The sequence below is a fragment of the Physeter macrocephalus genome, chromosome 7 (genome assembly GCF_002837175.3).
Source record: "Physeter macrocephalus isolate SW-GA chromosome 7, ASM283717v5, whole genome shotgun sequence".
Taxonomy (NCBI): Eukaryota; Metazoa; Chordata; class Mammalia; order Artiodactyla; family Physeteridae; genus Physeter; species Physeter macrocephalus.
This window is the reverse complement of record NC_041220.1, coordinates 149,665,618-149,693,159: the sequence shown is the minus strand read 5'-3', so window position 1 is coordinate 149,693,159 and position 27,542 is coordinate 149,665,618. Positions and strand designations below refer to the sequence as shown.

Here is a 27,542-nt window from a genome sequence, read left to right as displayed (position 1 = left end):
AAATAAATAAATAAATAAATAAATAAATAAATAAATTTTTAAAAAGATTTAAAAAGACATGTGTGTATTAAACGACTAGGTTGGTGGTGATATGTTACAGCAGCAATAGGAGACTCATACTACATACATTATTTAGTTTTTATTTATTGTCTATCTACACACAGTAGAATATGAGTTTCAGGTGGTCAAAGATCTAGTTTTATCCCCTTCATAAATGGTGGCTTTCTCTTCACCATAAGGCCAAGCAGTGCCTGGAATATTCCAGACACCCATGAAGTTCTGTTGAATGAGCTGTCAGTTAACCCCATGTGCTTGTTAATATTTAATCTTTATTACATTTTCATTATCTTAAAATCTGTACTTTTCCCACCGTCGACTCCACTTCTGGTTCTGCTTTTGCTTTTCGGCCACTGCAAGGTAAATGATCATTTGTTGAACCCAAGGGTCATGGTCAAAATTTAATGGGCCAAAGGTGGCGCCTTATGCCTTCTGTGTATGAGAAAGTTGATGTTTTTGACTCTGGAGAACTGCTTTGTTGAAGCACAAGTTTGTGAGGTGTAAAAACTTCTTAAATAGAAAGTTGGCACAATTAGAGTTGTTTAACATCTAATCTGTAAGAACAGAGAGTTATCTTCTTCTTGAGATGAATTTGCCCATATCGGTTTTGTTCTGTGACCCATTTAGTGTCTTTTGTTTTGTTACTTCTTTGAGGGAGGAGGCTTAATTCCTAACATCCAAATTTCTCAGTAAAGCCTTCCCTGCATCTCCATGTGCCCCTAGGAAAGAGTTATCAAAAATGACCATGACAGTTATAACAATAAATATTCGTACAGTAAGAGAGACAAAGGGATTTTATAACTGCTCACAAATCAAAAGTCTGTCCTGTTTCGTGGACACAGAATTGCAAAATCTCATCTCGAGCACTTGGTGAAATCCTCTTCCAATTTGAAAGCATACACTTTCAAGATTAGCTACCATTTGGTGTCTTGTAAGAAGAAAAGGTGCTTTAATGGGGCTTAGAAAAGGCGTCCCAAGTATGCATTGTGGTCGAGGACAGCAGGAGTTTGAGAGTCACAGGCATGTGAACCAGCCATCCTTGGAAAGAAAAATAGCAGAGATGTCCCCAAAACACTGATATTAGGAGAGTTATAATATATAGTAAATGAGAACAAGGCAAAGAGCATGGTCAAAGCATTCAACTAAAGGGACAGTTTTCGTGTGTGATACATAGACGGCATATACACACTCATTGCTGGGAAAATATCACCTTCTTTCTTCAATAACCTTTCCTAACTGAAACTAAACATTCTATTGGGATTTTAGCTCTGTTATAGGTCATTCTATTCTCTTGTTGCTAATGTGTTATATCCTCTAAGATCGTCCCAGTGGTTTTCTTAATTAAAACAGTCTTCTTTTTTTTTCTACAGTGTTGTATTAGTTTCAGGTATACAGCAAAGTGATTCAGTTACATATTTTTTTCATATTCTTTTCCATTATAGGTTATTACAAGGTATTGAGTAGAGTTCCCTGTGCTATACAGTAGGACCTGTTGTTTATCTATTTTATATATAATACTGTGTATATGTTAATCCCAAACTCCTAATTTATCTCCACCCCCCCTTTCCCCTTTGGTAACTATAAGTTTGTTTTGTATGTCTATGAGTTTATTTCTGTTTTGTAAATAAGTGCTTTTGTATCCGTTGTTTACATTCCACATATAAGTGATATCATATGATATTTGTCTGACTTATTTCACTCAGTATGATCATCTCTAGGTCCATCCATGTTACTTTAAGTAGCATTATTTCCTTCTTTTATATGGGTGAGTAGTATTCCATTGTATATGTATACCACATCTTCTTTATCCATTCTCCCAAGGCAATAGAAATAAAAGCAAAAGTAAACAAATGGGACCTAATCAGACTTTTGCACAGCAAAGGAAACCATCAACAAACAGTCTTCTTAATCATGTTCCAAGTTTCCCAGAGAAAATCAGCGTTGGAAAGCTTGGGAATATTTCTGGACACAGAAAACATTATGTGAGTTAGTACACATCGCTGGCATTTGATAGAGATGAAAAAGGATGCGTGGTCTTTTATTACATTCAGTTGTTGTGATCATCTTATGGATAAATGAGAACTAACCAGATTAATTCTTGTCTGCCCACAGACGATATCCAACAATAAATACTCGGAAACCCCACTACCATCATGCTTGTTTGGCAATTGAGGATAGAACAGAGCAGCCTACTTTAAATTTGTTCACTTTCAGAGGAATTATCCAAATCATGTTTCACATTTGTAACATATAGGTGTATGTCATCTTTTTTTTCTTAAATGCAATTTACAGTGCCCTGAATACCATATAGGTACTAAATATATATCTTATGTATGTTTCGTAAATATACTGTGTTGGCAAAAAGTATGACTTTCAATCCTAATAGGTTTTAAAATATTCTTATTGAAAACAAATTGGAGCTCACAAATGAAAAAAAAGATTTTGTGTAAGTTTTTAAAATATCTATGGAAATCCACTCTAATGTATCGTTTTCCCTCAGCTTTTAGCACATTACTTGGGTCACTGTGGTATATCATAAATGTTGTTTGAATAAGCATCTCCATAATTTTCCCAGCATGAATAAACCTGCGATATACATTTTGCATTGCCTTTCTCTTTAGACTTTAAGCACCTCATAAAAACTTAATAAACAGACTGTAAAGAAATATCTATCACCTTCATGCAAAATTGTTCACCAGCCACATTTGCAGTCAGAGAGCACATAAGGTTTATCATCTGCATAATCTTAAAGACAAAGTCTAAGTAGACCAGTAGTCCAATTTCCCTACGGACCCATTTTATTTATCAGCAGACACCTCTCCTCCCTTGCTGTATGTAGGTGAAACAGAAAGAAATAGCATTGTTTCTCGTATCAGGGAAATCAGTCTAGTCGGTGACTGTTTTTAAACACACACTGTCCGTCAGACACAGTGCACTTAGTTCCCCAGGCTATGTTATGTGTTGGATACTTACTCTTCTCAATTCCACAGCTGAGAAAAAAATGAAGCTTTGAAATCTTTTTTTTTTCAATATTTTTTATTGAAGAATAGTTGATTTACAATGTGTTAATTTCTGCTGCACAGCAAAATGATTCTAACGTTATACACACATATACATTCTTTTTCATATTCTTTTCCATTGTGGTTTATCACAGGATATTGAATATAGTTCCCTGTGCTCTACAGTAGGACCTTGTTGTTTATCCATTCTCTATATACCAGTTTGCATCTGCTAATCCCAAACTCCCAGTCCATCCCTCCCCCACCCCCTCCCCCTTGGCAACCACAAGTCTGTTCTCTGTGTCTCTGAGTCTGTTTCTGTTTTGTAGACAAGTCGATTTGTGTCATACTTTAGATTCCACAAATAAGTGATATCATATGGTATTTGTCTTTCTCTTTCTGACTTCACTTAGTATGATCATCTCTAGGTCCATTCATGATGTTTCAAATGGCATTATGTCCTTCTTCCTTATGGCTGAGTAGTAGTATCCCGTTGTATACATGTACCTCATCTTCTTTATCCATTCGTCTGTCGATGGACACTTAGGTTGCTTCCATGACCTGGCTATTGTACATAGTGCTGCATTGAACATTGGGGTACATGTATCTTTTTGAATTATGGTTTTGTCTGGATATATGCCCAGGAGTGGGATTGCTGGATCATACGGTAGCTCTGTTTTTAGTTTTCTGAGGAATCTCCATCCTGTTTTCCACAGTGGCCGCACCAACTTACATTCCCGCCAACAGTGCAGGAGCGTTCCCTTCTCTCCACACCCTCTCCAGCATTTATTGTTTTAGACTTTTTGATGATGGGCATTCTGACTGGTGTGAGATGATACCTCATTGTAGTTTTGATTTGCATTTCTCTAAGAATTAGCGATGTTGAGCATGTTTCCACATGCCTATTGGCCCTCTGTATGTCTTCTTTGGAGAAATGTCTGTTTAGGTCTGCTGCCCATTTTTTGACTGGGTTGTTTGTTTTTGTTGTTGTTGAGTTGTATGACATGTTTGTTTACCTTGGAAATTAAGGTCCTTGTCAGTCACATCATTTGCAAATATTTTTTCTCCCATTCTGTAAGTTCTTAAACTTACAAGTTTTTGCACAGTAAAGGAAACCATAAACAAAATGAAAAGGGCTCTGAAATCTTGGATAATATGCCCGAGGCTTTCCTGTTGATTCAAATCCAAGGCTGACTTGACTGATTCCAGTACAAGCAATAACCAGGCTACGGACCTGCGGGCAGATACCCTTCCTATAGAGTGGTCAGTTCTATCATAGAAACTCACTTAAAGCAATTTACTGACTTGAGAGACTTGAGACCCTTAGGAAAATGTTGAAAAGGGACCCGCACTGGTGGAGGGAAAGAGATAAAAGGGCAGTGCCTGTATCTGCGGGTGATTCCTGCGTAAGGGGTTGGACCAGGGAGGTGACAGAGCTGGTCTCCGGGTGGCACTGTACCCCATGGGCAAATAGTGGGGTTGGGTGTGAGGCCACATCTACAGGAGGAAGGCAGCTTACAGGATCCCGGCAGCCCTGTAAAGAACATCCTAGGAAGAGATGGAGAAGAGTGAATATACAAAGGCAAACAGAGATAGAAAGGCAGGGCATATCCCAGGGGGCAGTTACGTGTAATGTGGTAGATTTGTAGGCTAAAGGGCGTGTGTAGAGCATGTCCAGAGATGTAAAGATGGGACCACAGGGAATGGCCCTGGACATCCCACTAATACATTTGACTTTAAAACAAGCTTGCTCTGTGTGTGTGTGTGTGTGTGTGTGTGTGTATGATTGCTAAAAAAGCAGTTACAAGTTGGAAGAAAAAACACACAGATATTTAAAATTAAGTGTGAAAATCACCTGTAGCCACCTTCCTAGAGAGAAATGCTATGAACTGCTTGATTTCCTTTCAGTTTGTATTTCACACACCCATTTGATGACGTTCATAAAAATCGGATCATAAGACACAGTATTCAGCAACTCACGGTTTTCTGTGAAGAGAACTTGGATGTGGTTCTGTGTCTACACATTTAAATACTCTGTATCGTTTTATACACACAAGGAGCCTCCCGTTATATGGATTCAGCCAACAGAATTCATGCAACAAATCTCCTATTCATGGACGTTGAGAGTCCTGTCATCCTTATTTTCAAAATTATAATCAATAAGAATTGATTGGATTCTTACATGGCTGTTTCTATTTGTAGATCCTTGCATGACTTATTTCTGTACATTCAGGTAGAGATTTTTTATAGATAAAGCATTTATGGAAATAGAACTGGTGGGTCAAAAGGTATTCAGATTTTCATTTTCATGAGTGTTGTCAATGTGTATACATTGGGGAGCGCCATGATTAGTTTGATGCTGTAGAAGTGGATTGGAAGCAGCAAGGTTGAGGCGGTGAATTGGAGCTCTTATCTCGGACACTGCGGGTGCAGAATCCTAGGACTGATGAGGCGTATGAGCTATTCAAGAAATCAAACCAAAAGGATCTGGCAGCCAGTAGAGCTTGAGTCATCAGCAAATCTGGAGAAATGATCAAGGATGAGGTGTTGAACCAAAAAGAATCTAAAGTTGCCTCAAAGGGGGTTTGGTTCCAAACTGGCTGTTGCCAAATTTTCAGCATCATGGAACATGTTTACCAATTATCTTCACCTTTTCATGGGCATTGTGTAATAAATAAACTGTTTATCGCTTTGTATTTTGTTTCCAGAATATAACTGGTTTTAGTTTTGTGAATCCATATAATTTCAACTAAAGTACTTTAAGACATCTGTGCAGCCTCATTCTAAATCATTCTGTGGGGATAGAATATACTTTATGAAAACAATGCAGGGAATCCCACTAATAACATCACGGGCCCCAGGTTTGGAAACCTCTGCTGTAGAAATCGTGTGTCCTTCTTAAGCGTCTTTGATTTATTCTACTGACATTGGAAATAGCTCTGTGTCATACTGAGCTGATGATGAGATACCATAGAAGCAGCATCAGTTATGACTCGTGTCATTTTTAAGTAAAATGAAAACTAAACACAGACACAATTTCAATTAGCTTTGCCTATCACTCCTGCAGAATTTGAATGTATACCCCCTTCCCTTTCATCCTATCCATTAGAATCTCTGCCCTTTTGTTACATCATAAATGGTTCCAATAAGAAAACTTCACTTTCACCTTGTAATAAACGCACCCAGTGAATAATTTCCTGTAAATATCAAAGAATATAGGTATGCATTTATTGGCTTGTTTTTTCACATTTCTACCTCTGCTGTAATTCTCATTACACAGATTTCTGTTTGGGCTCATTTGTGTGACCTAAAGTAAATTGTCTATTCTCATTGAAACAATTTCATTTAAACCTTTCCTTTTTGCTTTTACTCCATTAAATTAAATGTTGTGTGTGTGAATACACACACACACACTCTCAGATACACATACACACTCAAATACACACATATATATGTGTATGTATGTATGTATATGTGTGTGTGTGTGTGTATATATATATATATGTCTGTACACATATATATACAAATATGAGGGAGGGATTCTGATATACTAAAGGCTAGTGATTTGCTGTATTTTGCAAATCCTCCTACTACTCCAAAGAAACCAAATAATCAAAATAGGTCATTATGCAAACATATACATATATATGCACACATATATAGAATTCTTTTAGAAATATAGTTGAGACCCTAAATTAATTCTGCGAATTACAGGTGAATACACACCCTGAAAATATACAAGATATTTTTCTGTATTCACTTAGTAATTATTTTCTGTTTAATGGTCATCAAAAAAAACGCCTCCTGTGCTTATGTAATGAATTATTTCCTAAGAGATAGAATCCTGTGTGGCATTAAAGTCATGTTAAAACGAACCAAAATCCAGCCACATCTGACGCCTCTGGGTTTCTTACTGTTGACCTGAAGTGGACGGAAAACCATGTGGCCCAGAATCATTCTCCTAAACCCCTGCAATTCAAATGAACGAGAAACACCTAGATCATGATTAGCTATCCTAAAACCCTGAAACTTTCTATTCTAGAGCAATATTAGACCAAATACAACGTACATTATACTCATTTCATTCAACATGCAGGTGGGAAATGAGATTTTGGTTTTTTAAGCATCTTTTCCATGAACCAAGTTTTAACATAACCGCACAGCCACTCAGCATATCCCGTGTATTTGTGTGTGTGTGTGTGTGTGTGTGTGTGTGTGTGTGTATTTTGTTCCTTCCGCTACTTTCTATGAAACTCAGCATCAATCTAGTCATTAATCTGTGTGAATTCAAATGGTCTCTTTTGTGCGTCTCTTCCATCGTCCAGTTGTATGTGGGGAGTGGTGACGGCTTACTGCTTTACAAGCTTCAGTTCAGAGACAGTAAATCTCAAAAGCCAATGTTTCATCAGCTGAAATGCTGAGAGGATTTGGGGTCCAAGAATGTTTGTCCACGAAAGGAGCTGCTTGTTTAAAATCACTGGCGTTAGCCAGTCAAGGAAAGTTATGTGCTCATCTGGGAAACTGACTTCTGCGGATGCTTCGATGTTTGGCATCGTGTGTGTTTGTTTCCCGGTTGATGCGCTGCTATCATGTTGTTGTTCATACAGTCCCACGCTAGGAAACCCGCCACACATCCTATGTCTGGGTTATATCGAACACCGGGTTTTGACAATCAGAATCGGAAAGGAATATGCCGTCACAGGGAACATAAAATGACTTGCATTCATTCTGTCCCTGCACGAGGGACTCTGACCTGCTTATCATTTCAATTTTAAAAAAGAACCAAAAAAAAAAAAAAAAAAAGCAATTCCTGGATGTTGCAATAAAGGAAGATTCCACGGCAGACGCTATGGAAACACCAGCTTCCAAAAAACCCACGTTCCTTTGCTCAAGTTCAGAGGCACGTGGAGAGCTGTTTCCCTCAGGACTTTCGGAAGGCGAGCAGAATTGCCAAGATCAGGGCTTTCCATGGGCTGCTCTTAGGAGAAGTCAGATTTGCCAGGGTATGGAAGATTAATGAGCCCGCCGTTGGAGAGGTTTTACAGGTCATGTTTTGCTGGGGACGGAGGGGCTCTGATTTCATAAAGCCTCACGATTTACCATCTGCTGCAAATCCTCCCCATAAACAGTAAGCGACTAGGTCATTCCGTGAGAGCGGAGGGTAAGGGAGAGGTGGGTAGAGGAGGGATGAGTTAGAAACAGAACAGTTCTTCCAGAAAATTCCTGGAGCCTTTAGAAATGAACCACCTCTTTCCCGAGTGCGGGAAGAGAGGCTTGTCTTACGGTTCTCACAGGGCACCCAGGCTGCCCTTATAAGCCCGTTCCGTCCAGAAAGCTGCGTGAAAGAGGCTTTTCTCCCAAGCAGGGCATGATCCATTTTATGAGAAAGCATGTAAAACGTAAGAGGCATGAATGTGGAGGCCCCAGAACATTCACGGGCATGAAACACTAATTAGTAATTGCTGATTAAACAAGGAGGGCCTGGAAACATCCGAACACCCCCTCTCATCATAGCTCATCTCACATCCATCCCCAGGAACCTAAGAGGGGAGTGGGTTTGTGCCATGTGCCCTAAATGTACAACCTGGCAGTTGTCATCTTGCATCTACCTGTGGGGCTAGGCGATCGTGAGTCCCAATGATTGTGATTTTAGAATTAACAGCGACAGTAACCCTTCTGGCTGCTTTCTTTTGAACCAGACCATTTCTAATCCCCTCCTGGCTCCCATCCCCCATTTCCCACAGGTACTCGGACAAGCTCTGGAAGGGAAGACTCATTCTCCTCAGTAGGTGTAAGATCTCATCCTTTGTGATTTTGTTTTAGGTTTTGAGAAGCTGGTACTCCGAGAGCCTCTTGGATTGCTGTCAGCTTTGCTTAGGGATGTGTTTGAAGGCATTGGTTCCTATTTCTGTTATTTCAGGGCTTGGATCAGTCTGTCTTCATATAAGCACTGCGGCTGCTTTCCATGGTTATTGAATAAGCATTCGTTGAAATGGGTGAACGTCATGACCCTTGGAATAAAGAAATGGTGCAGAAAGGAAAAATATCGTAATTGGGGATTTGGTGTAGCGGCAAATAAGAATGGGAAGTGGAAAAAAAAAAAAAAAAAAAACTTTTTATGACTTCTTTTTTCCCCAGAAGGCTTATTCAAGACAGATTTGGACATAAAGTTGGATTAAAGTTTGTGCAAGTGTTTAAGCTTGGAGGATGCTTTATAAAATATTCATAGTTTTGAATCTGAGTGGGAGAGTGTCTCTTCCACAAAAATGACTTCAAACATCAGAGGAAAGCAGAGTTTCCAGGTCAAGATCTTTTTGCAGTGTTAGAGGAACAGGGAATGAGATAGATCTCGAAAACTGATCACTTTGCCACAATTAAATGCCTGTATTGCCTTATTTGCCGCTTTAAAAAAAGAAAGAATTTAGAATTTGATGCCTTGAGTGAAATCTAATTGCTTAATTTACAGAATCCTCCTATTTTTTAAAATAAAATGTACCAGCCCATGCTATTTTGGGGACAGTTGGGGAGATTTGAATATGCACTGGCTTTTGGCTGAGATTAAAGAATTATAAGTTTCTGCATGTAACTGTGAAATCTTCCTTATGTAGAAAAATAGAGATGCATCCTAAACTATTTAAGTGTGGCATGACATGATGGCTATAATTTACTTTGAAATTTAAGCATTAAAAGGAGTTAAATGAAAATATTAATGAGGAATTCAATGGGGAAAAGCAAACCTATACTGGTTTTATATACAGTGCACACAATCTTATACACAGATGCCAACACACACACACTGTTTTGCCCTGCAAAACTTCTTTTAGAAGTCTTTTTTGTTTTCCCAAGGAAAACCAACATATGCACAGGAGTGATAACTTAAATCTAGTAAAGTGTATAGGTTTCTGATATTGTCATGTATTGTAAATATTTTAGATTCATTTCGCCTTATATGTTAACCCCATACAAACCCCCAGATGAGACACTTTATTATAGTCTCAAAAGAAACAAAAACAATTGTAACTCTTATTTACATAATATACTCCTTTCTGTCATGGAAAAGGTGCTACCCTGTTGCTTCTTATTTATAGGAAGGAAAAGTGAAGAATGAACAAAGTAAACCATGGAATGTCGTTCCAAATAGCAGCGATGTTGACGTATATTTTGTAGGTGACAACCCCAAATATCCTGTGTTCTTTCGCAGGGTTTTTAAGTACCGGCGACCAGGCGGCCAAAGGCAACTATGGGCTCCTGGATCAGATCCAGGCCTTACGTTGGATTGAGGAGAACGTCGGGGCCTTCGGCGGGGATCCCAAGAGAGTGACCATCTTCGGCTCCGGCGCGGGTGCTTCTTGTGTCAGCCTCTTGACCTTGTCGCACTATTCAGAAGGTAATAAAAGCATCCCCACAGTGGGCAGGGAGCTCTGGGACCCAGAAATGAACCCATATTGAGTTCTTATCCAAGGTGCATGCAGGGTGGCCGTAGTCTCTATTGAAACCTCCACAGAAAATCCCCCAAATGACACGCATCCACATCCTCTTCTCTTAGCTTGCTTTCTGATTTTTTAAATTGAGGTATGATTGACCTACACCATTAGATGAGTTTCAGGTGTACAACATAACGATTCACTATTGGTATACAGTGCAAAACAATCACCACAGGAAGTCCAGTTAACATCTGTCACCATTTAGTTACAAATTTTTTTCCTTCTGATGAGAATTTTAAGATCTCCTCTCTTAGCCACTTTTAAGTATGCAATGCAGTATTATTAACTATCTTAACGATATATTTTTCTCACTTAGACTTATGGCAAAGAGCGTTGCTTATGATAATTGGAGGAAAATGACTTCTTTAGAAATGCCTACACCCTGCTTTTGCCTGTCTGAGCTTATTAGGACAACTTTAAATTTTATTAACTTCAATTTTCATCTTTCACCTACAGATTTTTAGATTTCATGATAAACAAAGCTTGTAGCCAGCCATATGGTTATAAAGTCACGTCTTTGATGCAGACTAATTCAAGTTGATTCCCTCTGGTCCACTGGTGATGGATGTTCCCAGCAATGTCAGATGAGAGATTTTTAAAAGAAAAATCAACAGAAATTGGGTGCAGTGGGCCTGGAGGCACCTTAATAACTTCCTGGCTCTCCCTTCAAAAATGGAACAAAAATAAAAACAAAACAAGAAAATGCAGCCCTGGGACACTTTGGCAAGTCTGTGTCTTTGGTTGGTTTAAGGATTTACCACATCTATTTGAACCATTTTTGTGAAAAGCACCTGCAACTTTAAAGGAATTATTTTTCTTTAAAGAGTCGTATATTATCTTTCTTTAAAGTACCCTAAGCATGTTAAAAAAGGGAAGTATCATCGTGCCATTTGACAGCATCCCATTTTTTTCCTCTCTTCCTACACTGTCGTGGACAAGTTGCTGACTCTTTCTGTGCCTTGATTGCTTCATTAGCAAGATACGATTGACGATGATTTTTAAGTCTTGTGAAGTCTGAATTTCTTGATTCTTTATTTTGTAATGGCTGAGGAGAGGTAGAATGAAAAGCTTATGTTTGTATTAACCCTTTATTAAAAAAGGAAAAAGTGAGTAAATTAGATCATTAGTGATAACGATTCCTATAGCATTTTAGAAAATACCTGTATTTTCCCATTTCTCAATGGATATAATCATGGTTCTCCATTTACAAAATAGTCAGCATCAACTCTAGTAGTAATCAAACACGTGTCAGCCAAAACTAATGGGGGAAGAGTGTTAATTCCTTAAATCAATAGATCAGAAATGAATATGGTAATGCTTTGCATCATTTCTGCAAAGTAGCTCTCTAAAATCAACCCAGCCATAGAATCAAGAATTAATGAACATACCCAGACTGTTGGCCTTAGGAATTTCACTTGTCGTGGTACAACTTAATGAAATCAACATACACATGGGAAAAAGGTGTTTTCATGGAGTTCTCTACCACAGCATTCTCATAGCAAAGAATGAAAGGAAAAGCTACAAGACCAGAAAGACAAGAACGTTGTAAATGACACGTGCATTTACTCAAAGGAAAAACAATTTGTTTTAAGAATTGTGCTTAAGATATGCATTAACCTGGGAGACATGATATGAAGAGCTCATTCAGCAAACCATCACCTTGGCCGGGTACCACATTCCCTTTGGACCCTGTCATGGACAGGGATGCCATTCCAAGCAACTCTCAGATCCTGCTGGAGCAGGGGGAGTTCCTTAGTTATGACATCAGTATACTATGCAGATATTGGACACAGTTATACACAACGGACAACGGACCAGTGGGAGGGAAAGCACCAAGAAGGAATGATACTAAAAATATTAAAGTAGCTCCTATTTTATAGTATGAATTATAGGTGACTTTTTCTTTAATTTTTCAAGTTTTATCACAGGTTGTATTACTTCCCTACCAAAACATACACACACACACACACACACACACACACACACACACACACACACACACACACACACACACACACACATACACAGCCACCTCAATCACGGCCAACAGTTATGACAGAGAGAGAAAATGTGTAACTTCTAGCAACATTTTTCTAATTCTGGTTGTCTTCATTTATGAATGTCTTTTAATAGATCAAATATGGACATCATTTCCTTAAGGTGCTTTAAAACATTCACCTTGAGAACCAGACACACAAGTCGGTACTTGTTTGCGCATTTCCAACAGAATGGTAAACATTGGGAAATTGGCCCCAAACGAGCTTGATGATGTGTTGGGCAAAGCCAGATCATTTTAAACAGCTCAGTCTTGTGTGTCATCTGTAGGCAATCCTCTAGTCTTCAGAATCACATTTTCCTCTTTGCAGTCATGTTCCCTTCATCCTTGACTGCTTGTATGACCTTAAACATCGACAGGGCATGGACTTCTGGACTCCCCACTGAATACTTTTATTCTCGCAGTGACTTACGAGGCATCAGAGCTAGATCATGCTGGAGTTCAAGGAAACGGCAGGAAGAGATAAGGAATAGAACACCATGATCTTATAGCCTTCCATCTCGTACCGGAGTAGTTAAAAATAGACTTTTATTTACTTCTGGACATCCACATACTAGACTGATCGGATAGGAAATTTTAAGCTACACAGAATTTTACTCATAAAACAGCCCAAGATTTTTCAAGTTTCTCACCAAACAGACATGTTTAAAATGTGGTAGAATAAATTGTACAAAAGTCTGGGCTTTGAGTGGATGCAACTTTGAAATTAATGATTGTTTTTGGGAAAAAGATACGTTTTCGTGGGGCATTCAAGTGAAGATTTCTTTAGGAATAGCTAATTTAATGAATTTATTTTAATTGCATGTTTCTAGCACCTTCAGTACATGGAGCATGGAAATAAAAATGCGTTCCAGAATTTATACTCTGAAACTGATTTCAGTGGATCTTCCCCCCTCTAATAAAGTGGTACCTGGTTTTGCCAGTAAGAGAAAACAGCCTTTGACCTCTTATGGCCACAAAGCATATTTTTAGAGGCTGGGCTTTGTGATGACTCTGAGACTCTTTATTTATGAATTCTGGGGATGGAGACACTAATATTACACAAAATTGGGGAAGGAGAAAGAGGTTGTATGTTTTTAGCACTGCAGCTAAAGTGTAAATGCAGTTTCGTTTTCTAAACTCTGTGTGTGTGTGTGTGTGTGTGTGTGTGTCTGAGAGCATCCTATAAGACCACTGTCCAGCAGGAGGGGGAGGGGGAAGAACGAGACAGAAATGAGAGAAAGAGATGCCGACTGCGCTGAATGCTACAGTATCCAGAAATTCACATGCCCGAGAGACAATCAGAGCCTTCTTTGCTGAGTAAAAGCTGCTTTTCTGTCTTTCGGGTCTTCATTTGCATGTCCACAATTTTGCACCTGCAGGTCTGTTCCAGAAGGCCATCATCCAGAGCGGGACCGCCCTGTCCAGCTGGGCCGTGAACTACCAGCCTGCCAAGTACACTCGGATATTGGCAGATAAAGTCGGCTGCAACATGCTGGATACCACGGATATGGTGGAATGCCTTCGGAATAAGAACTACAAAGAGCTCATCCAGCAGACCATCACCCCGGCCACGTACCACATCTCCTTCGGGCCCGTCATCGACGGGGATGTCATCCCCGACGACCCTCAGATCCTGATGGAGCAGGGGGAGTTCCTTAACTATGACATCATGCTTGGTGTCAACCAGGGGGAGGGGCTGAAGTTCGTGGACGGCATCGTGGACAACGAGGATGGTGTGACGCCCAACGATTTTGACTTCTCGGTGTCCAACTTCGTGGACAACCTTTATGGCTACCCAGAGGGGAAAGACACCTTGCGGGAAACCATCAAGTTCATGTACACGGACTGGGCAGATAAGGAGAACCCTGAAACACGGCGCAAAACCTTGGTGGCGCTGTTCACGGACCACCAGTGGGTGGCCCCCGCCGTGGCCACCGCGGACCTGCACGCACAGTATGGCTCACCCACCTACTTCTACGCCTTCTACCACCACTGCCAAAGCGAGATGAAGCCCAGCTGGGCGGACTCAGCCCATGGCGATGAAGTCCCCTATGTCTTCGGGATCCCCATGATCGGCCCTACTGAGCTCTTCAGCTGCAACTTCTCCAAGAATGATGTCATGCTCAGCGCGGTGGTCATGACGTACTGGACAAACTTCGCCAAAACCGGGTATGTTCTTCTCCCCATCAAGTTATTGTTTGTCTGGTTCCTCCGTGTGAGTGTGGTTTCCATGACTGGCTAGACTGCGGTGTGCAGGCGTGCACACACAATAACAAAAGCAGTCAGTTTTCCCCCCAACATCTAGGGAGACCTCATTTTTTCTTTGCCCCTGAATTGTTTTCTATCAAGTCAGATTTTTGCTAAGGTGCTAGATGCATATTGAAAATTCTGCCCTTGCTACTGGGGTCAGATTTAGATATATTTGGCTATTCTATTGAAAACTGATCCTGGAGTTTCAAATCTAGATAGGACCTTGTCTTGTTTGGTAAATAATAGGGTTCTCAAAAGACATGTGCCACATGGAATGCATAGCCAAGGAATGAAATAAATCTCATAATAAATATATAGAAATACTGTATGTGTATATAATATATATTATATATGTATATGCACATGTAATAACTCCTAATCTCATAACTGTAGAGAAATCCCGTGTGTGTGTGTGTGTGTGTGTGTGTGTGTGTAAGATATATATACGCATATGTATCTATATACATGCATAGGATTTCCCCATTGTTGTGAGATTTATTTTCTATATATACATATAGATACAAAATATATTTATTTTGTTTATATATAAATATTTACATGTGTTTATTTCATTAATATAAATTTCATACACATGTGTATATTTGTATATCTATCTATAGACACATATAGAAAGCTCATTGGCCACATAAAGTAGGAAGTATACAAGAGTTACATATACAACAGGGTCCACCCATATTCCACTGAGCAGATTCTCTGCAAACAAAGAAAGAAAAGACTCCCCAGCGTCTTAAAGAGCTACAAATATCAGAGCATCTTTTCATTTTCTCTTGTTGAATAACCTAATTGTGGAAATTAATGAGGTATCATTCTTTCTACCTGCCTGTGCTTCTCTCATTAACCTTGAGCTTCTTGTACCAAATTTACAGTGACGATCCTCCCGGCTCTGGAGGATGGAGAATCTTCCTGTGGGTCTCTGGGGGGTGGAATTAGGCCCCATACTGCAGCAGCCCTGCAGTGCCTGAGCCTCATTTAGCTCTAATGAGAGGATGTGGGGATGCCAGGGGTGCGTAGGGGGTTAGCAGGTATCATTCTTTACAATGATTCCAAATACTCTGGTGGGAAGTGGTTTCATGGTTTTGCAGTCTTAGGAAAAGTGTGGCACGTTTCTTGAGTGGAAAATATGTTGTACAGATACCTGCTTTGGACTGTCCCATTTTACAAGTGTGACCTAAGAAAGACAGTGGGAAACGGAGACGGTACAACCGTGCCGGGGAGAGATGCTTGTCTGTCCCCAAAAGGTTCTTTTTTCGACGAGGAGGTGATTGAGGTCAACTCAGCAAGTATTTTTAAGTAACCCCTGTTTATTAGATTCCTACGGCTGCTGCAACAAAGTACCAAAAATGATGTAGCTTAAAACAACAGAAGTGTATTTCACAGTTCTGGAGGCTAGAAGTCCACAATGAAGGTGTCTGCAGGGCTGAGTTCTCTCTAAGACCCATAGGGGAATGTTTCCATGCTGCTTCTTAGCTTCTGGTGCTTTGCTGGCAATGTTTGGTGTTGCCTGACTTGTAGCTGCATCTCTCCAAGCTCTGTGTCTGTCATACCGTGGCAGTCTTCCAGCACGTCTCTCTTTATACGGCCATCTTCTTCTTTTTTATCTTTATTGAAGTATAGTTTATTTACAATCTTGTGTTAATTTCTGCTCTACAGCAAAGTGATTCAGTTATAGACATATATACATTCTTTTTCATATTCTTTTCCATAATGGTTTATCACAGGATATTGAGTATAGTTCCCTGTGCTGTACAGTAGGTCCTTATTGTTTATCCATCCTATGTATAATAGTTTTCATCTGCTAATCCCAAACACCCAGTCCGTCCCTCCCCCACCCCCTCCCCCTTGGCAACTACAAGTCTGTTCTCTCTGTGACTCTGTTTCTGTTTCATAGGTAAGTTCATTTGTGTCCTACTTTAGATTCCACATATAAGTGATATAATACGGTGTTTGTCTTTCTCTTTCTGACTTATTTTACCTAGTATGATAATCTCTAGTTGCATCCATGTTGCTGCAAATGGCATTATTTTGTTCTTTTTTATTTTGACCATCTTCTTATAAGGGCACCAATCATATTGGTTTAGGAGTCCATCCTGCTCCAGTATGACCTCATCTTTTTTTTTTTTAATTTTTATTTTTTGGCCGGGCCACATGGCTTGCGGGATCTTAGTTCCCCAACCAGGGATCGAACCAGTGCCCCCTGCAGTGGAAGCACAGAGTCCTAACCACTGGACCACCAGGGAATTCCCATTATAACCTTATCTTAAGTTGACTGAGTACATCTGCAATGACCCTATTTCCAATAAGATCACACTGTGAGGTCCTGGGTGTTAGGACTTCAGTGTATCTTAATTTGAGGGGGAAACAATTCAATGCATAACCCCTTTTAAAGGCAGGACCAATGCCCAATTGTGTCATAGAACTCAGATAGGTAATGCCTTTCCTTGCAAAGTGTTGCCTTCTTTTGAAGCAAAAAAACTCACAGGAGCATTTCCCACACCATGGCCATGCCTATTGACTACATCACCATCCAAACCTATCGTTAATTCCATAACATCTAAACACAAATCATGACTTACTTTTGTTAAAGCCACCTACTTTTTTTTTCTCTCGCGTGTTTTGGGAATAAACTTTATATGATTTTCTTAAATGGAAAGCTAGGATCATTCATCATCAATTTAACTGAACCATTAAAGAAAACTACGAAATCCAAATAAAGCCATTAAATTCTCATTAGCTGTTCTTGCCTGCCAAAGGCTCTGAGATGGATTTTCTCTTGTTGTTTAAAAAAAAACAACAAAGAAAAATTAAAGGAAATTAATGTCATGAGATGGTAGAGAAATGCTAACACCAAACCTATAGGTCACCAGGACCTGTCAACGACTAAGTGAGGATTGAAAATGTTGAGTGTTCTTTAAAATGTTTTTTAAGATGTTGAGTGCTTTTTAATTTCATAACTCTATATTCCTAAAATCAGTTTGCTTAGTGCCTGTGGTTCATGCCCTTCATTTGGGGAGCACAGTGGTGGAGATGTAAAATAGCTTTTGGGCTTAATCCCTGACCCAGTATACTCATGTGGCCACTAGTGGTGTGCGTTTAGGATACTTTTGGATTTCATAAAGATGCTAAAGTAGCGGATGGGGAAGGAATAAGGACTTCGCTTGGAGGAATAGCCGTCATCTGACCCGAGTCCAGGTAGAGATCTCACTGTGTTAACAGGATATCGCTAATGGATGGCCTCGGATGTCAGTCTGAAATATCTGGATTTTATCCAAGCAGGAGCTATTTTTATCTCTGTGGTCCATGTGGAGCATAGCTGAAATCGTACTTGGGGATATTAATGCAATGAGTTTTCACAACACATTTGAAAGGTCGTTGGAATGACTCAAATCATCTTTTTTTTTTAATTAATTTTATTTATTTTTGGCTGCGTTAGGTCTTCGTTGCTGCACGCGGGCTTCTCATCGCGGTGGCTTCTCTTGTTGCAGAGCACGGGCTCTAGGCGCATGGGCTTCGGTAGTTGTGGCACGTGGGCTCAGTAGTTGTGTCTCGTGGGCTCTAGAGCGCAGGCTCAGTAGTTGTGGCGCACGGGTTTAGTTGCTCCGCGGCATGTGGGATCTTCCCGGACCAGGGCTCGAACCTGTGTCTCCGGCATTGGCAGGTAATGGATTCTTAACCACTGCGCCAACAGGGAAGCCCTCAAATCATCTTTTAAGGAAGTTACTCAGAACCTCCTCTAACCTGCAATGCAATGTGCCATTTCAAACGTAAGTCAGGAGGATCACATTTCAGTAGCTTATGGTTTAACAAAAAATGGGGGATTGAGCAAAGTCTAGTGATTTAGGTGTTTGCCAATGGATGATATGGCTTATGAGGTGGTTGCTAGTTATTCATTGATTGATTTTCAATAGGGTAGTGGCATGATCAGCCCTGTGTGGTGGAGGATTTCTTTGTCCCTAGGGGGCTGCTAAAGTGGTCCAGCTGAGGAGAATGAGGCAGTATGGTGCCAGTAATGGAACAGCATGGGATTAAACCATCTCTCATGTCATTAAGGGTCTCATACCTTATCTGGTGCCCGCAAGGGAAGAGCATAGGATAAACCATCCCTGATGTCACAGTGTGAGGTGAGATGCTTAATTCTGTTCTCCAGAACACATACTCAGGCAGTGGCCCACAGAATATGATGGAATACACTTGAGTACCATCCACTGCTCCCTGTAAGCACTACAGAAACAGGAGTTTGCTTATAAGAATACCCTATCGGATGTCTAATCACAACACATGGCTGAGAAGAAAGGATTACGTTGTGTCAGAACATGCTTTGCCGTGGTCGCTGGGTGGAACTTCACATCTGCTGCCCCTCGTAAAAAGCACCCCGATGATCCTGACTATTCATACGTTTGCTGAGATGAGGTGAACACTGGGGCTTCTTTTTATATGACCAGAGCTAACAGTTCTGACCTTACATGTAGCTTAAGTGTAGATGTATCTGGTATGCCAATTTGTTGTTGTTGTTGTTAAACACAGAAAACATAATGTGGGGATGGTGTGTGTGGTAGGCATGGAAGGAAGGAAGGAAGGAAAGAAGGAAGGAAGGGAGGCAGAAAACATAATGTGGGGATGGTGTGTGTGGTAGGCATGGAAGGAAGGAAGGAAGGAAAGAAGGAAGGAAGGGAGGAAGAAAGGAAGGAAGGAAAGAAGGAAGGAGGGAGGGACGGAGGGAAGAAGGAAGGAAAGAAGGATGGAAGGAAGGAGAGAGGGAGGGAAGGAAAGAAGGAAACAAAGAAAGAAGGAAGGGGGGAGGGGAGGGAAGGAGGGAGGGAGGGAAGGAAGGGGAGCAGAGGACGATGCTTTCGTCACTAGGAGACTGTTTCAATAATCCAGGTGAGAATAATCCAAAGGACAGTGAAGCCAGGACATTAAGATTAGGCTAGAAATAAGGCTGCTTGGAGAGTTTTGATAAGTGAGGAGTTTTGTCTGGTAAAAATTAAAACTAATCCCAAGGTTTACGAATGGTTACACAGATTTAAACTCTTTGTCACATCCAACCTCTTGGGGAATAGGTGGGAAGGCGTTGGTCCTGGCCACTCAGTAGAAATCAGGTGCTCATTGATCAAGGACCAGTGCAATTTGGGTTCTGTGTGGGGAGAGGTGGATAAAATGGGTAGAATGAGGGTCTCTACAGAAGATATTGCTGTGAACAGTACCTTCACCATTCTGTATGGAAGGCCTCCGAGGCTCTTGGAATTCAGAGATGGGAAGGCTGTTGGCCGATAAGCCAATGTATATTATGGAAGAAGAGCAACATATGTTCCAATATGTCGAAATACATTTGTATAGGTCGAGTGGGTGGGATGACGTATTTTTCATTGATTTTCAGATGCCATCTCTACTTTCGATTTTGCTCATATCCTGTGATTGATTTATATTTCAACTTTTGCTCAATCTTTGCAAAAATCAGGAAACAGACAGGAAAGATGGGTTAGATAGAGTTGCAGTCAAAGCCTGGTTTTAAAAGTGACCTTTATTGCCCCAAAGTATTTTAAGCTCAGTGAAGGAACATCTCTACCGGTTGTATAGGACGGACTGAACACATACTTCTTGGTGCAGGGGGTAGTTTTCTTCTTAGAGGTCTAGGGACAAATAGTCAACCACGACATTGTTTTAGGGGTAAGGAAAACCTTATACCATCCAAAGGAGCATATCTGAGGGTTCACTGGGATTTTTAAAGGGATCATGTTACCCATCTCTCGCAAGTAAAATGAACCACAAGACCTTGGAGACGCATTTAACCCTCCACTTCTAAGATGATATCGCAAATGAAATACGACAGGTGAAAATGTATGTTTAGGTGACGAGGAGTATGGATAGGTATTGAGATTTTTACTAGAGAAAGGAGGTGTGTCTGTTTCATTCTCTCCTTAATCATTATCATCTTTAATTTTACTCATGGGAATTAAAACACGCCATGTGCTGAAGCAAAGTCTATATACAACAAGGCAGTGGTATCCCACATAGAGATCTTACTGTCTTTGGGGTGTTTGACAAGAGAAAATGATGAGCCTTCGTAAGCGCCGTGGGTTTATCTTGGTTTAAGGCTTCTGACTGTGCATCTCCAAGAACTTTGATAGATTGTATCGGGCTAAAGCATACTTACCGGATTTTCAAAATCCTCTATTCTCTGAGAACAAAATAAATGTGTTTCCTTACCTTTCAAATATGTACACCGAATTCCATTAAAAAAATCGACTAATATCCTACATGAAAAGACACTCTCTTTCCTAGATGCCCTCTCTTCAGTAAAAGGTCAGTACAACTAAAAGACGCAATGCCGTGAAATCAGATCAATGCAAATGTAGTAGGAATCCTCACTCCCTTTCGTTGCTTTTAGAACAATAAAAATCGATGACAAATTTCTCCATGACAGATTCCAATTAAATAGGAATTTTCCAACAATGTATTTCAGAAGACTCAAATAAAAAAACATGAGGTGCTATATTAAATTCAACATTTTTCGAAAACATATAAGAATATAAAAATGAATTCAAAGCAGATTATTTTAAAGTATATAAATGTTTATAAATGAACACATAAATAAGAAAGCTCATAGTATCAAGACCTATAATTTTTTATATTTTATCATCTCACTAATAAGAGCACAGCAGTTAGTGTGTACTCAGTTATGTGGTAAAATTTCTTTGTCCTGCATACCACATATATAATCATATCTGCGATCATATATATACCTATGCATCTATATATATATATATGTCTGTGTGTGTATATAGTATGCGGTATGTACTGTTGTATACAGTATACTTTTATACAGTATATACTATACACAGTGTATAATATGTATGCACTGTGGTATACAGTATACTCTGATATAGCATATACTATATACAGTACATAGTGTACCATATATGCTATGATATACATAGTATACTTTTATACAATGCATACTATATGCAGTATACAGTGTACCATATATACTGTGGTATACAGTATATTGTTATGTGGTATATACTATACACAGTGTATAGTATACTTTGATACAGCATATACTATATACAGTATATACTGTACCATGTATGCTGTGATGTACACAGTATACTTTTAAACAGTATATACTATATAAAATTAACAGTGTACCATATATACAGTATATTGTTATGCAGCATACACTGTATCTAGTATATTAGTGTACCATATATATTGGTATACAGTATACTTTTATGTAGCATATACTATGTAGAATGTATAGTATTAGGTATATTCTGTGGCTATATACAGTATGTTATTTATAGTCCTCTCTCGCTAGCAATTTGTAGGTATTCTAATTTATGCATGGCAGAGAGGGATACTATTTATTGAGCTCTTATTACATGCCAGGAATATTGTAGTTATTATTTAACCTTTCTCACTTCCTTTCCATCCCGGTATTCTTATCCACTTTATAGATGAGGAAGATGAGGCTAAGAGAGGCTTAAGGATTTGCTCAAGATTTCACAGCTTGTAAAGAGGGAGAGATGCAGAACTTAATGTATGGAAATGATTTTGACAGCCTCAGACTGAAGGCTAAAGTCCTTCCTTTGGCAGATGCATCTGTTGGTCAAGTGCATCGTTTGCATCCTGCACACTACTTGGGAATGTCTGTAGACTTTAGGTCTTCCAGTGGGACCTTCTGGTTCCCCAGCCTTCTGATACATGAGCAAATAGGCGGTGGCTGAAGGCAGCTTCATAAAAGTGTTACCTGGAAAATAGAAGTTAGGGAACCTGGAGCAATAGATCTGAGCAAACTGGGTCTGCACATCATGTCTGAATGTTCAGTGTCAACTAGGTGGCGTTATATCATGCACGATCTCAAATTTTCCAAGCCAGTTACACATTAAGATGAAACCTGTTTTACAGCTCACTTTACCAAGCCTAAGAAAAATGGAAGAAATGAGAATATTATTTCTTTGTGGGGCGGGGGGAGGTTGTTTGTTATCTTAAGAGTTGGTTGCAAAGATGTTTCAAGTACCGTGTTTTGTGGAGAATCTTTCAATTTTGATGATTCTCCTTGTGCCTGTGTCCACTTATGTAAATCCTAGGTGACTTCTTAGGTTCATAGTTGCCATGCACACTCGAAATCTATAAAAACTCTCAGTTTCTTACATCGTGTGGTACTTTTCCTAAAATCCTTAACTCTGCATATCGAAAAGCACCGTCTTAGCAAACTTCTTAAATCAACGGAATGTTGTTTGACCTTTACGTGACTCAGAAGGTTTCCAAGTACATACATTGCTCTTTCTGAGAGAGAACGAACAATTGATGGATAATTCTATTTATTAACATCTTGTAATTACAAAAGCCAGTTTTTATTTGATTTTTAACATACATTTTAGTTGTAACCACAATATCTATTCATTTACCTAGAAGCAATTCTTGAGGAAGAAAGAGAATGGCACCAATTTTGGACCATAGCCTCTAAATCAGGATTTCTCAGCCTCAATACTATTGACACCTGGGACCAGGTACTTCTCTGCTGTGGAGGGGCTGTCCTGTGCCCTGGAGCATATTTAACAGTCACCCTGGCATCTACCCATTCATGGCACCACCCTTCACTTATAACAACCAAAAAACATCTCCAGACGTTACCAGATGCGCTCTTGGGGGCAAATCACCCTGGTTGAGATTTCTGACTCAAAAGTAGTTAAACTTGAAATGCTGAAAATTTTCCAAGACACATTTTTGGTTTCCTTCTTTATCATGGAAGATAATTGGATGCATTAAAAAAAAATGTAGAAATGTTATGCAAATGCTATCATATTGCCATCAGAAATTATTTTTAAAATAAAGGTAAGGGGATTTTAAAGAAAAGGCAAAATGGTAGCGCGTCGGGATTAAAACACCATGTATTTGTTGCTACTTGAGTACTTTGTGCATATCAATAAACACATGAGATTATCTGATTGTAATTTCATTGTATTTGATTAAAATTTACTTGGGAAATGTGGAAGAGTGTGACCTTTCTCTTTTTTTCTCCCTTCTGTCCCCAGTGATCCTAATCAGCCAGTTCCTCAGGACACCAAGTTCATTCACACAAAACCCAATCGCTTTGAGGAAGTGGCCTGGTCCAAGTATAACCCCAAAGACCAGCTCTATCTGCATATTGGCTTGAAACCCAGAGTGAGGGACCATTACCGAGCCACAAAAGTGGCTTTCTGGTTGGAACTCGTGCCTCACTTGCACAACTTGAATGAGATATTCCAGTACGTGTCCACAACCACAAAGGTTCCTCCTCCGGACATGACCTCCTTTCCCTATGGAACTCGACGATCTCCTGCCAAGATATGGCCCACGACCAAACGCCCAGCGATCACTCCCGCCAACAACCCCAAACACTCCAAGGACCCTCATAAAACGGGGCCCGAGGACACCACCGTCCTCATCGAAACCAAACGGGATTATTCCACTGAGTTGAGCGTCACCATTGCCGTGGGGGCATCCTTACTCTTCCTTAACATCTTGGCGTTCGCGGCGCTGTACTATAAGAAGGACAAGAGGCGCCATGAGACACACAGGCGCCCCAGTCCCCAGAGAAATACCACAAATGACATCGCTCACATCCAGAATGAAGAGATCATGTCCCTGCAGATGAAACAGCTGGAGCATGATCACGAGTGTGAGTCCCTGCAGGCTCACGACACGCTGAGGCTCACCTGCCCTCCAGACTACACCCTCACGCTGCGCAGGTCCCCTGATGACATCCCACTTATGACACCAAATACCATCACTATGATTCCCAACACACTGACGGGGATGCAGCCTTTGCACACGTTCAATACCTTCAGTGGAGGACAAAACAGTACAAATTTACCCCACGGGCATTCAACCACTAGAGTATAGCTTTGCCGTCTCCTTCCCCTCCCTCTGCGCCTCCCCTCAGCCACATTGAAGAGAGAAAGAAAGAAGCAACATCTCCAAACAAGGAGTGTTTGGCCTAAGACAAAAAAAAAAAAAAAAAAAAAAGCAAAAGGGCAGCCACTGTGTCCTTGCAGACCCTTTCCATTGGCATTTCCCAGTACAACGAGATCAACTTCTGACCCTACGAAATGTGAAACGTATACATTGCTGTTACAATACTGCTTTAAGATCTCCACCATCCAGCAAACTTTAGTGCAACTAGGACATCGAAGTTTCAAGGACCTGGATGTTTCCAATGTGACCATAGAAGCTGACACTTCTGGAACTCGGCTGAGGACACATTTTTTTTTTTTAATTACAATTGAAATAAATAAATAAAAGTTCTTTTTGTGCCATATGACAGATGGCTCTACTTAAGTGAAGAAAGAATCTATGGGCTTTTACCCAGCATACGGAGGTGTAATCCAGAGAGAAGGAAAAGTAGAATTTTATTATTAAAATAAAAGAACTGACTATGCAGTTACATACTTAGAGTTCTGTGCAAAGAGATGTTTTGCCAGCCTGAACTCTATTTAAGAAACTTTGTAAAAAAAAAAAAAAATGTATATAGCTGTGCGTTTAAACAAACACACACAGAGAAAAACAAAAAACAAAAAACAAAAAAAACAAACAGAAAAAAAAAGCTTTTATTGGTGTTTTCGGACACATTTTTTTTTTTTAATTACAATTGAAATAAATAAATAAAAGTTCTTTTTGTGCCATATGACAGATGGCTCTACTTAAGTGAAGAAAGAATCTATGGGCTTTTACCCAGCATACGGAGGTGTAATCCAGAGAGAAGGAAAAGTAGAATTTTATTATTAAAATAAAAGAACTGACTATGCAGTTACATACTTAGAGTTCTGTGCAAAGAGATGTTTTGCCAGCCTGAACTCTATTTAAGAAACTTTGTAAAAAAAAAAAAAAAAATGTATATAGCTGTGCATTTAAACAAACACACACAGAGAAAAACAAAAAACAAAAAAAACAAACAAAAAAAAAGCTTTTATTGGTGTTTTCCATTTGAAAGAGCTTTTAGCAAGATTGTGCTTTCCATTGTGGTCTGTATGTATATAAATCGATATATACATTAGTCATATCACCTCTGTCTCCTCAGGACAAAGGAGGATTTTCTTCTTAATTCCTTGTGGCCAACAGACATGGGGTTTTCTAACGTGTTTCATTTGTAGGAGGATGTGATTGTCACACAGCGGACCTAGACCGTCTGTTCGACTAGGCTCTCTCTCCCCTTTTTGGGCTGGAAAGTGCATGCGACAGCATTCTTAGGAGACCGTTATTTTTAGTAAAACTTTTATTTTTGTGTGTTAAGGCTTCATGAAGTTGCAACCCCAGGATGGATCCCCAACGTGGAGCCTATTTAAAGCTTGTTGAATTAGAAACACGCACGCACATGCAGAGTGACCACGGGGGAAAAACAGAATACAAGTCTCGTTCTGTAGTTCTGGTTCTTTGAATCTGTTGAGGAAGAGTTGCTTCCCATCCCAGGGTCCTGCCAAAAAGGAAAAGAAAGCTTGTCTTTGGTAGGGCCAAGCTCTGCTGAGTCAATCAATACAGCTCTGTATTCCCCAGCAGCTGCAGAAGGGTTTGGCTAATGAAATACCTGCTCAGCTTAGCTAATCAGATTGAAAGAGGGCATGTGTCTTTCCTTTCTGTTTAAGCAGTAAGTCCCTTATTTATCAGTAAGCAGGGATTTTTATTTTTTATATCATTTATGGGATAAAACATATGCTTGTCTGAAACTATTACCGTTTGTGGATTTGTGTATCAGTCACTGATCCATGAGTATTACAGAGAGAAAACAAACAAAAGGATAGAACATTAAAAGTGCTTTGCATGGGTTTTCCGGGAAGTTAGGATGGCTTCACTGTCAAGATAACACACAGAAATATTCAGTCATTTTAAATTGGTGAGACAGGGATGAGAAGTTTGTCCCTCTGGCACTTTGTCATTTTCTCATCATCCTTTAAATTTTCCTTAAGGAATCTTTTACAAGTGTCCTAAAGTGGAGGAAAAAAAAATAGTGACCATGGTGACTTTATGTTTTGTCTTTCAAAAATTATTGCAACACCGGGAAATAGTAGCCAAAGATATTTGAAGATAATGTCTCTGGGCATGGTTCTCATGGAAACCCAACATTAAATGTCTTTGCCAAGGTGGACATTCTCCACAAAGATAGTCCAAATTCCTTGTCTCTTTGTATAATCTTTGATTATTGAACCCCTAAACTAAAACTGTAGCAATGTCTATCAAAGTGTTTGAAAACGGCCCCCCTAGAAAAAGAGAGCTCTTTTAAAAATGCATACAGATCATCCAATAAATTCTGTTGTTCATCTTGGTTTAAATTTAAGAGTGATTCTCTGTGTATACATATGTGAGATATAATCCCAACTTTGCCTAGAGAGAAGCATCACTCCTGCAGCTAGAGGTATCATGGGTACGATTTTTGTTCATCATTTTTTAAAGCTATTGTCAGGCCATTTCTGCAAGCTGTGTATTACCCCAGCTAAGCTACGACAAATAGGCTCTCCAGGAAACTACAAAGGACGTGATGCTTGGCACCAATGTGGGTCCGGTATGTTTGTAATGTGAATTCCAGTATTTGTTTAGTATTTCCAATTGTCTTCTGCTAGCAATATGCACAGTAATGTATCAGGCTTGTGACATTTGGATAAGGAAAAAAAAAAAAAAGAGTTCTTGTTAAGTGAATAACTTTAGCTTTTACAAAGGATT

General features: G+C 39.7%; 1 protein-coding gene across 4 annotated transcripts in view; it reads left to right on the top strand.

The window, feature by feature from the left end:
• The window catches only part of NLGN4X (neuroligin 4 X-linked), a 271,406-nt gene extending 246,672 nt beyond the window's left edge, over positions 1 to 24,734 (top strand). For 3 of the 4 annotated variants that reach the window (XM_007130335.1, XM_007130334.1, XM_055085770.1), the window contains 3 exons: positions 10,258 to 10,443; positions 13,958 to 14,747; positions 23,885 to 24,734. In XM_007130335.1, coding sequence (XP_007130397.1) covers positions 10,258 to 10,443; positions 13,958 to 14,747; positions 23,885 to 24,734 — 1,826 coding nt within the window. Of the gene's footprint in view, positions 1 to 10,257; positions 10,468 to 13,957; positions 14,748 to 23,884 lie in introns of all 4 variants that reach the window. The other variant, XM_024115487.1, reaches the window with a different exon arrangement.
• The last annotated feature ends 2,808 nt before the right edge of the window (positions 24,735 to 27,542 follow it).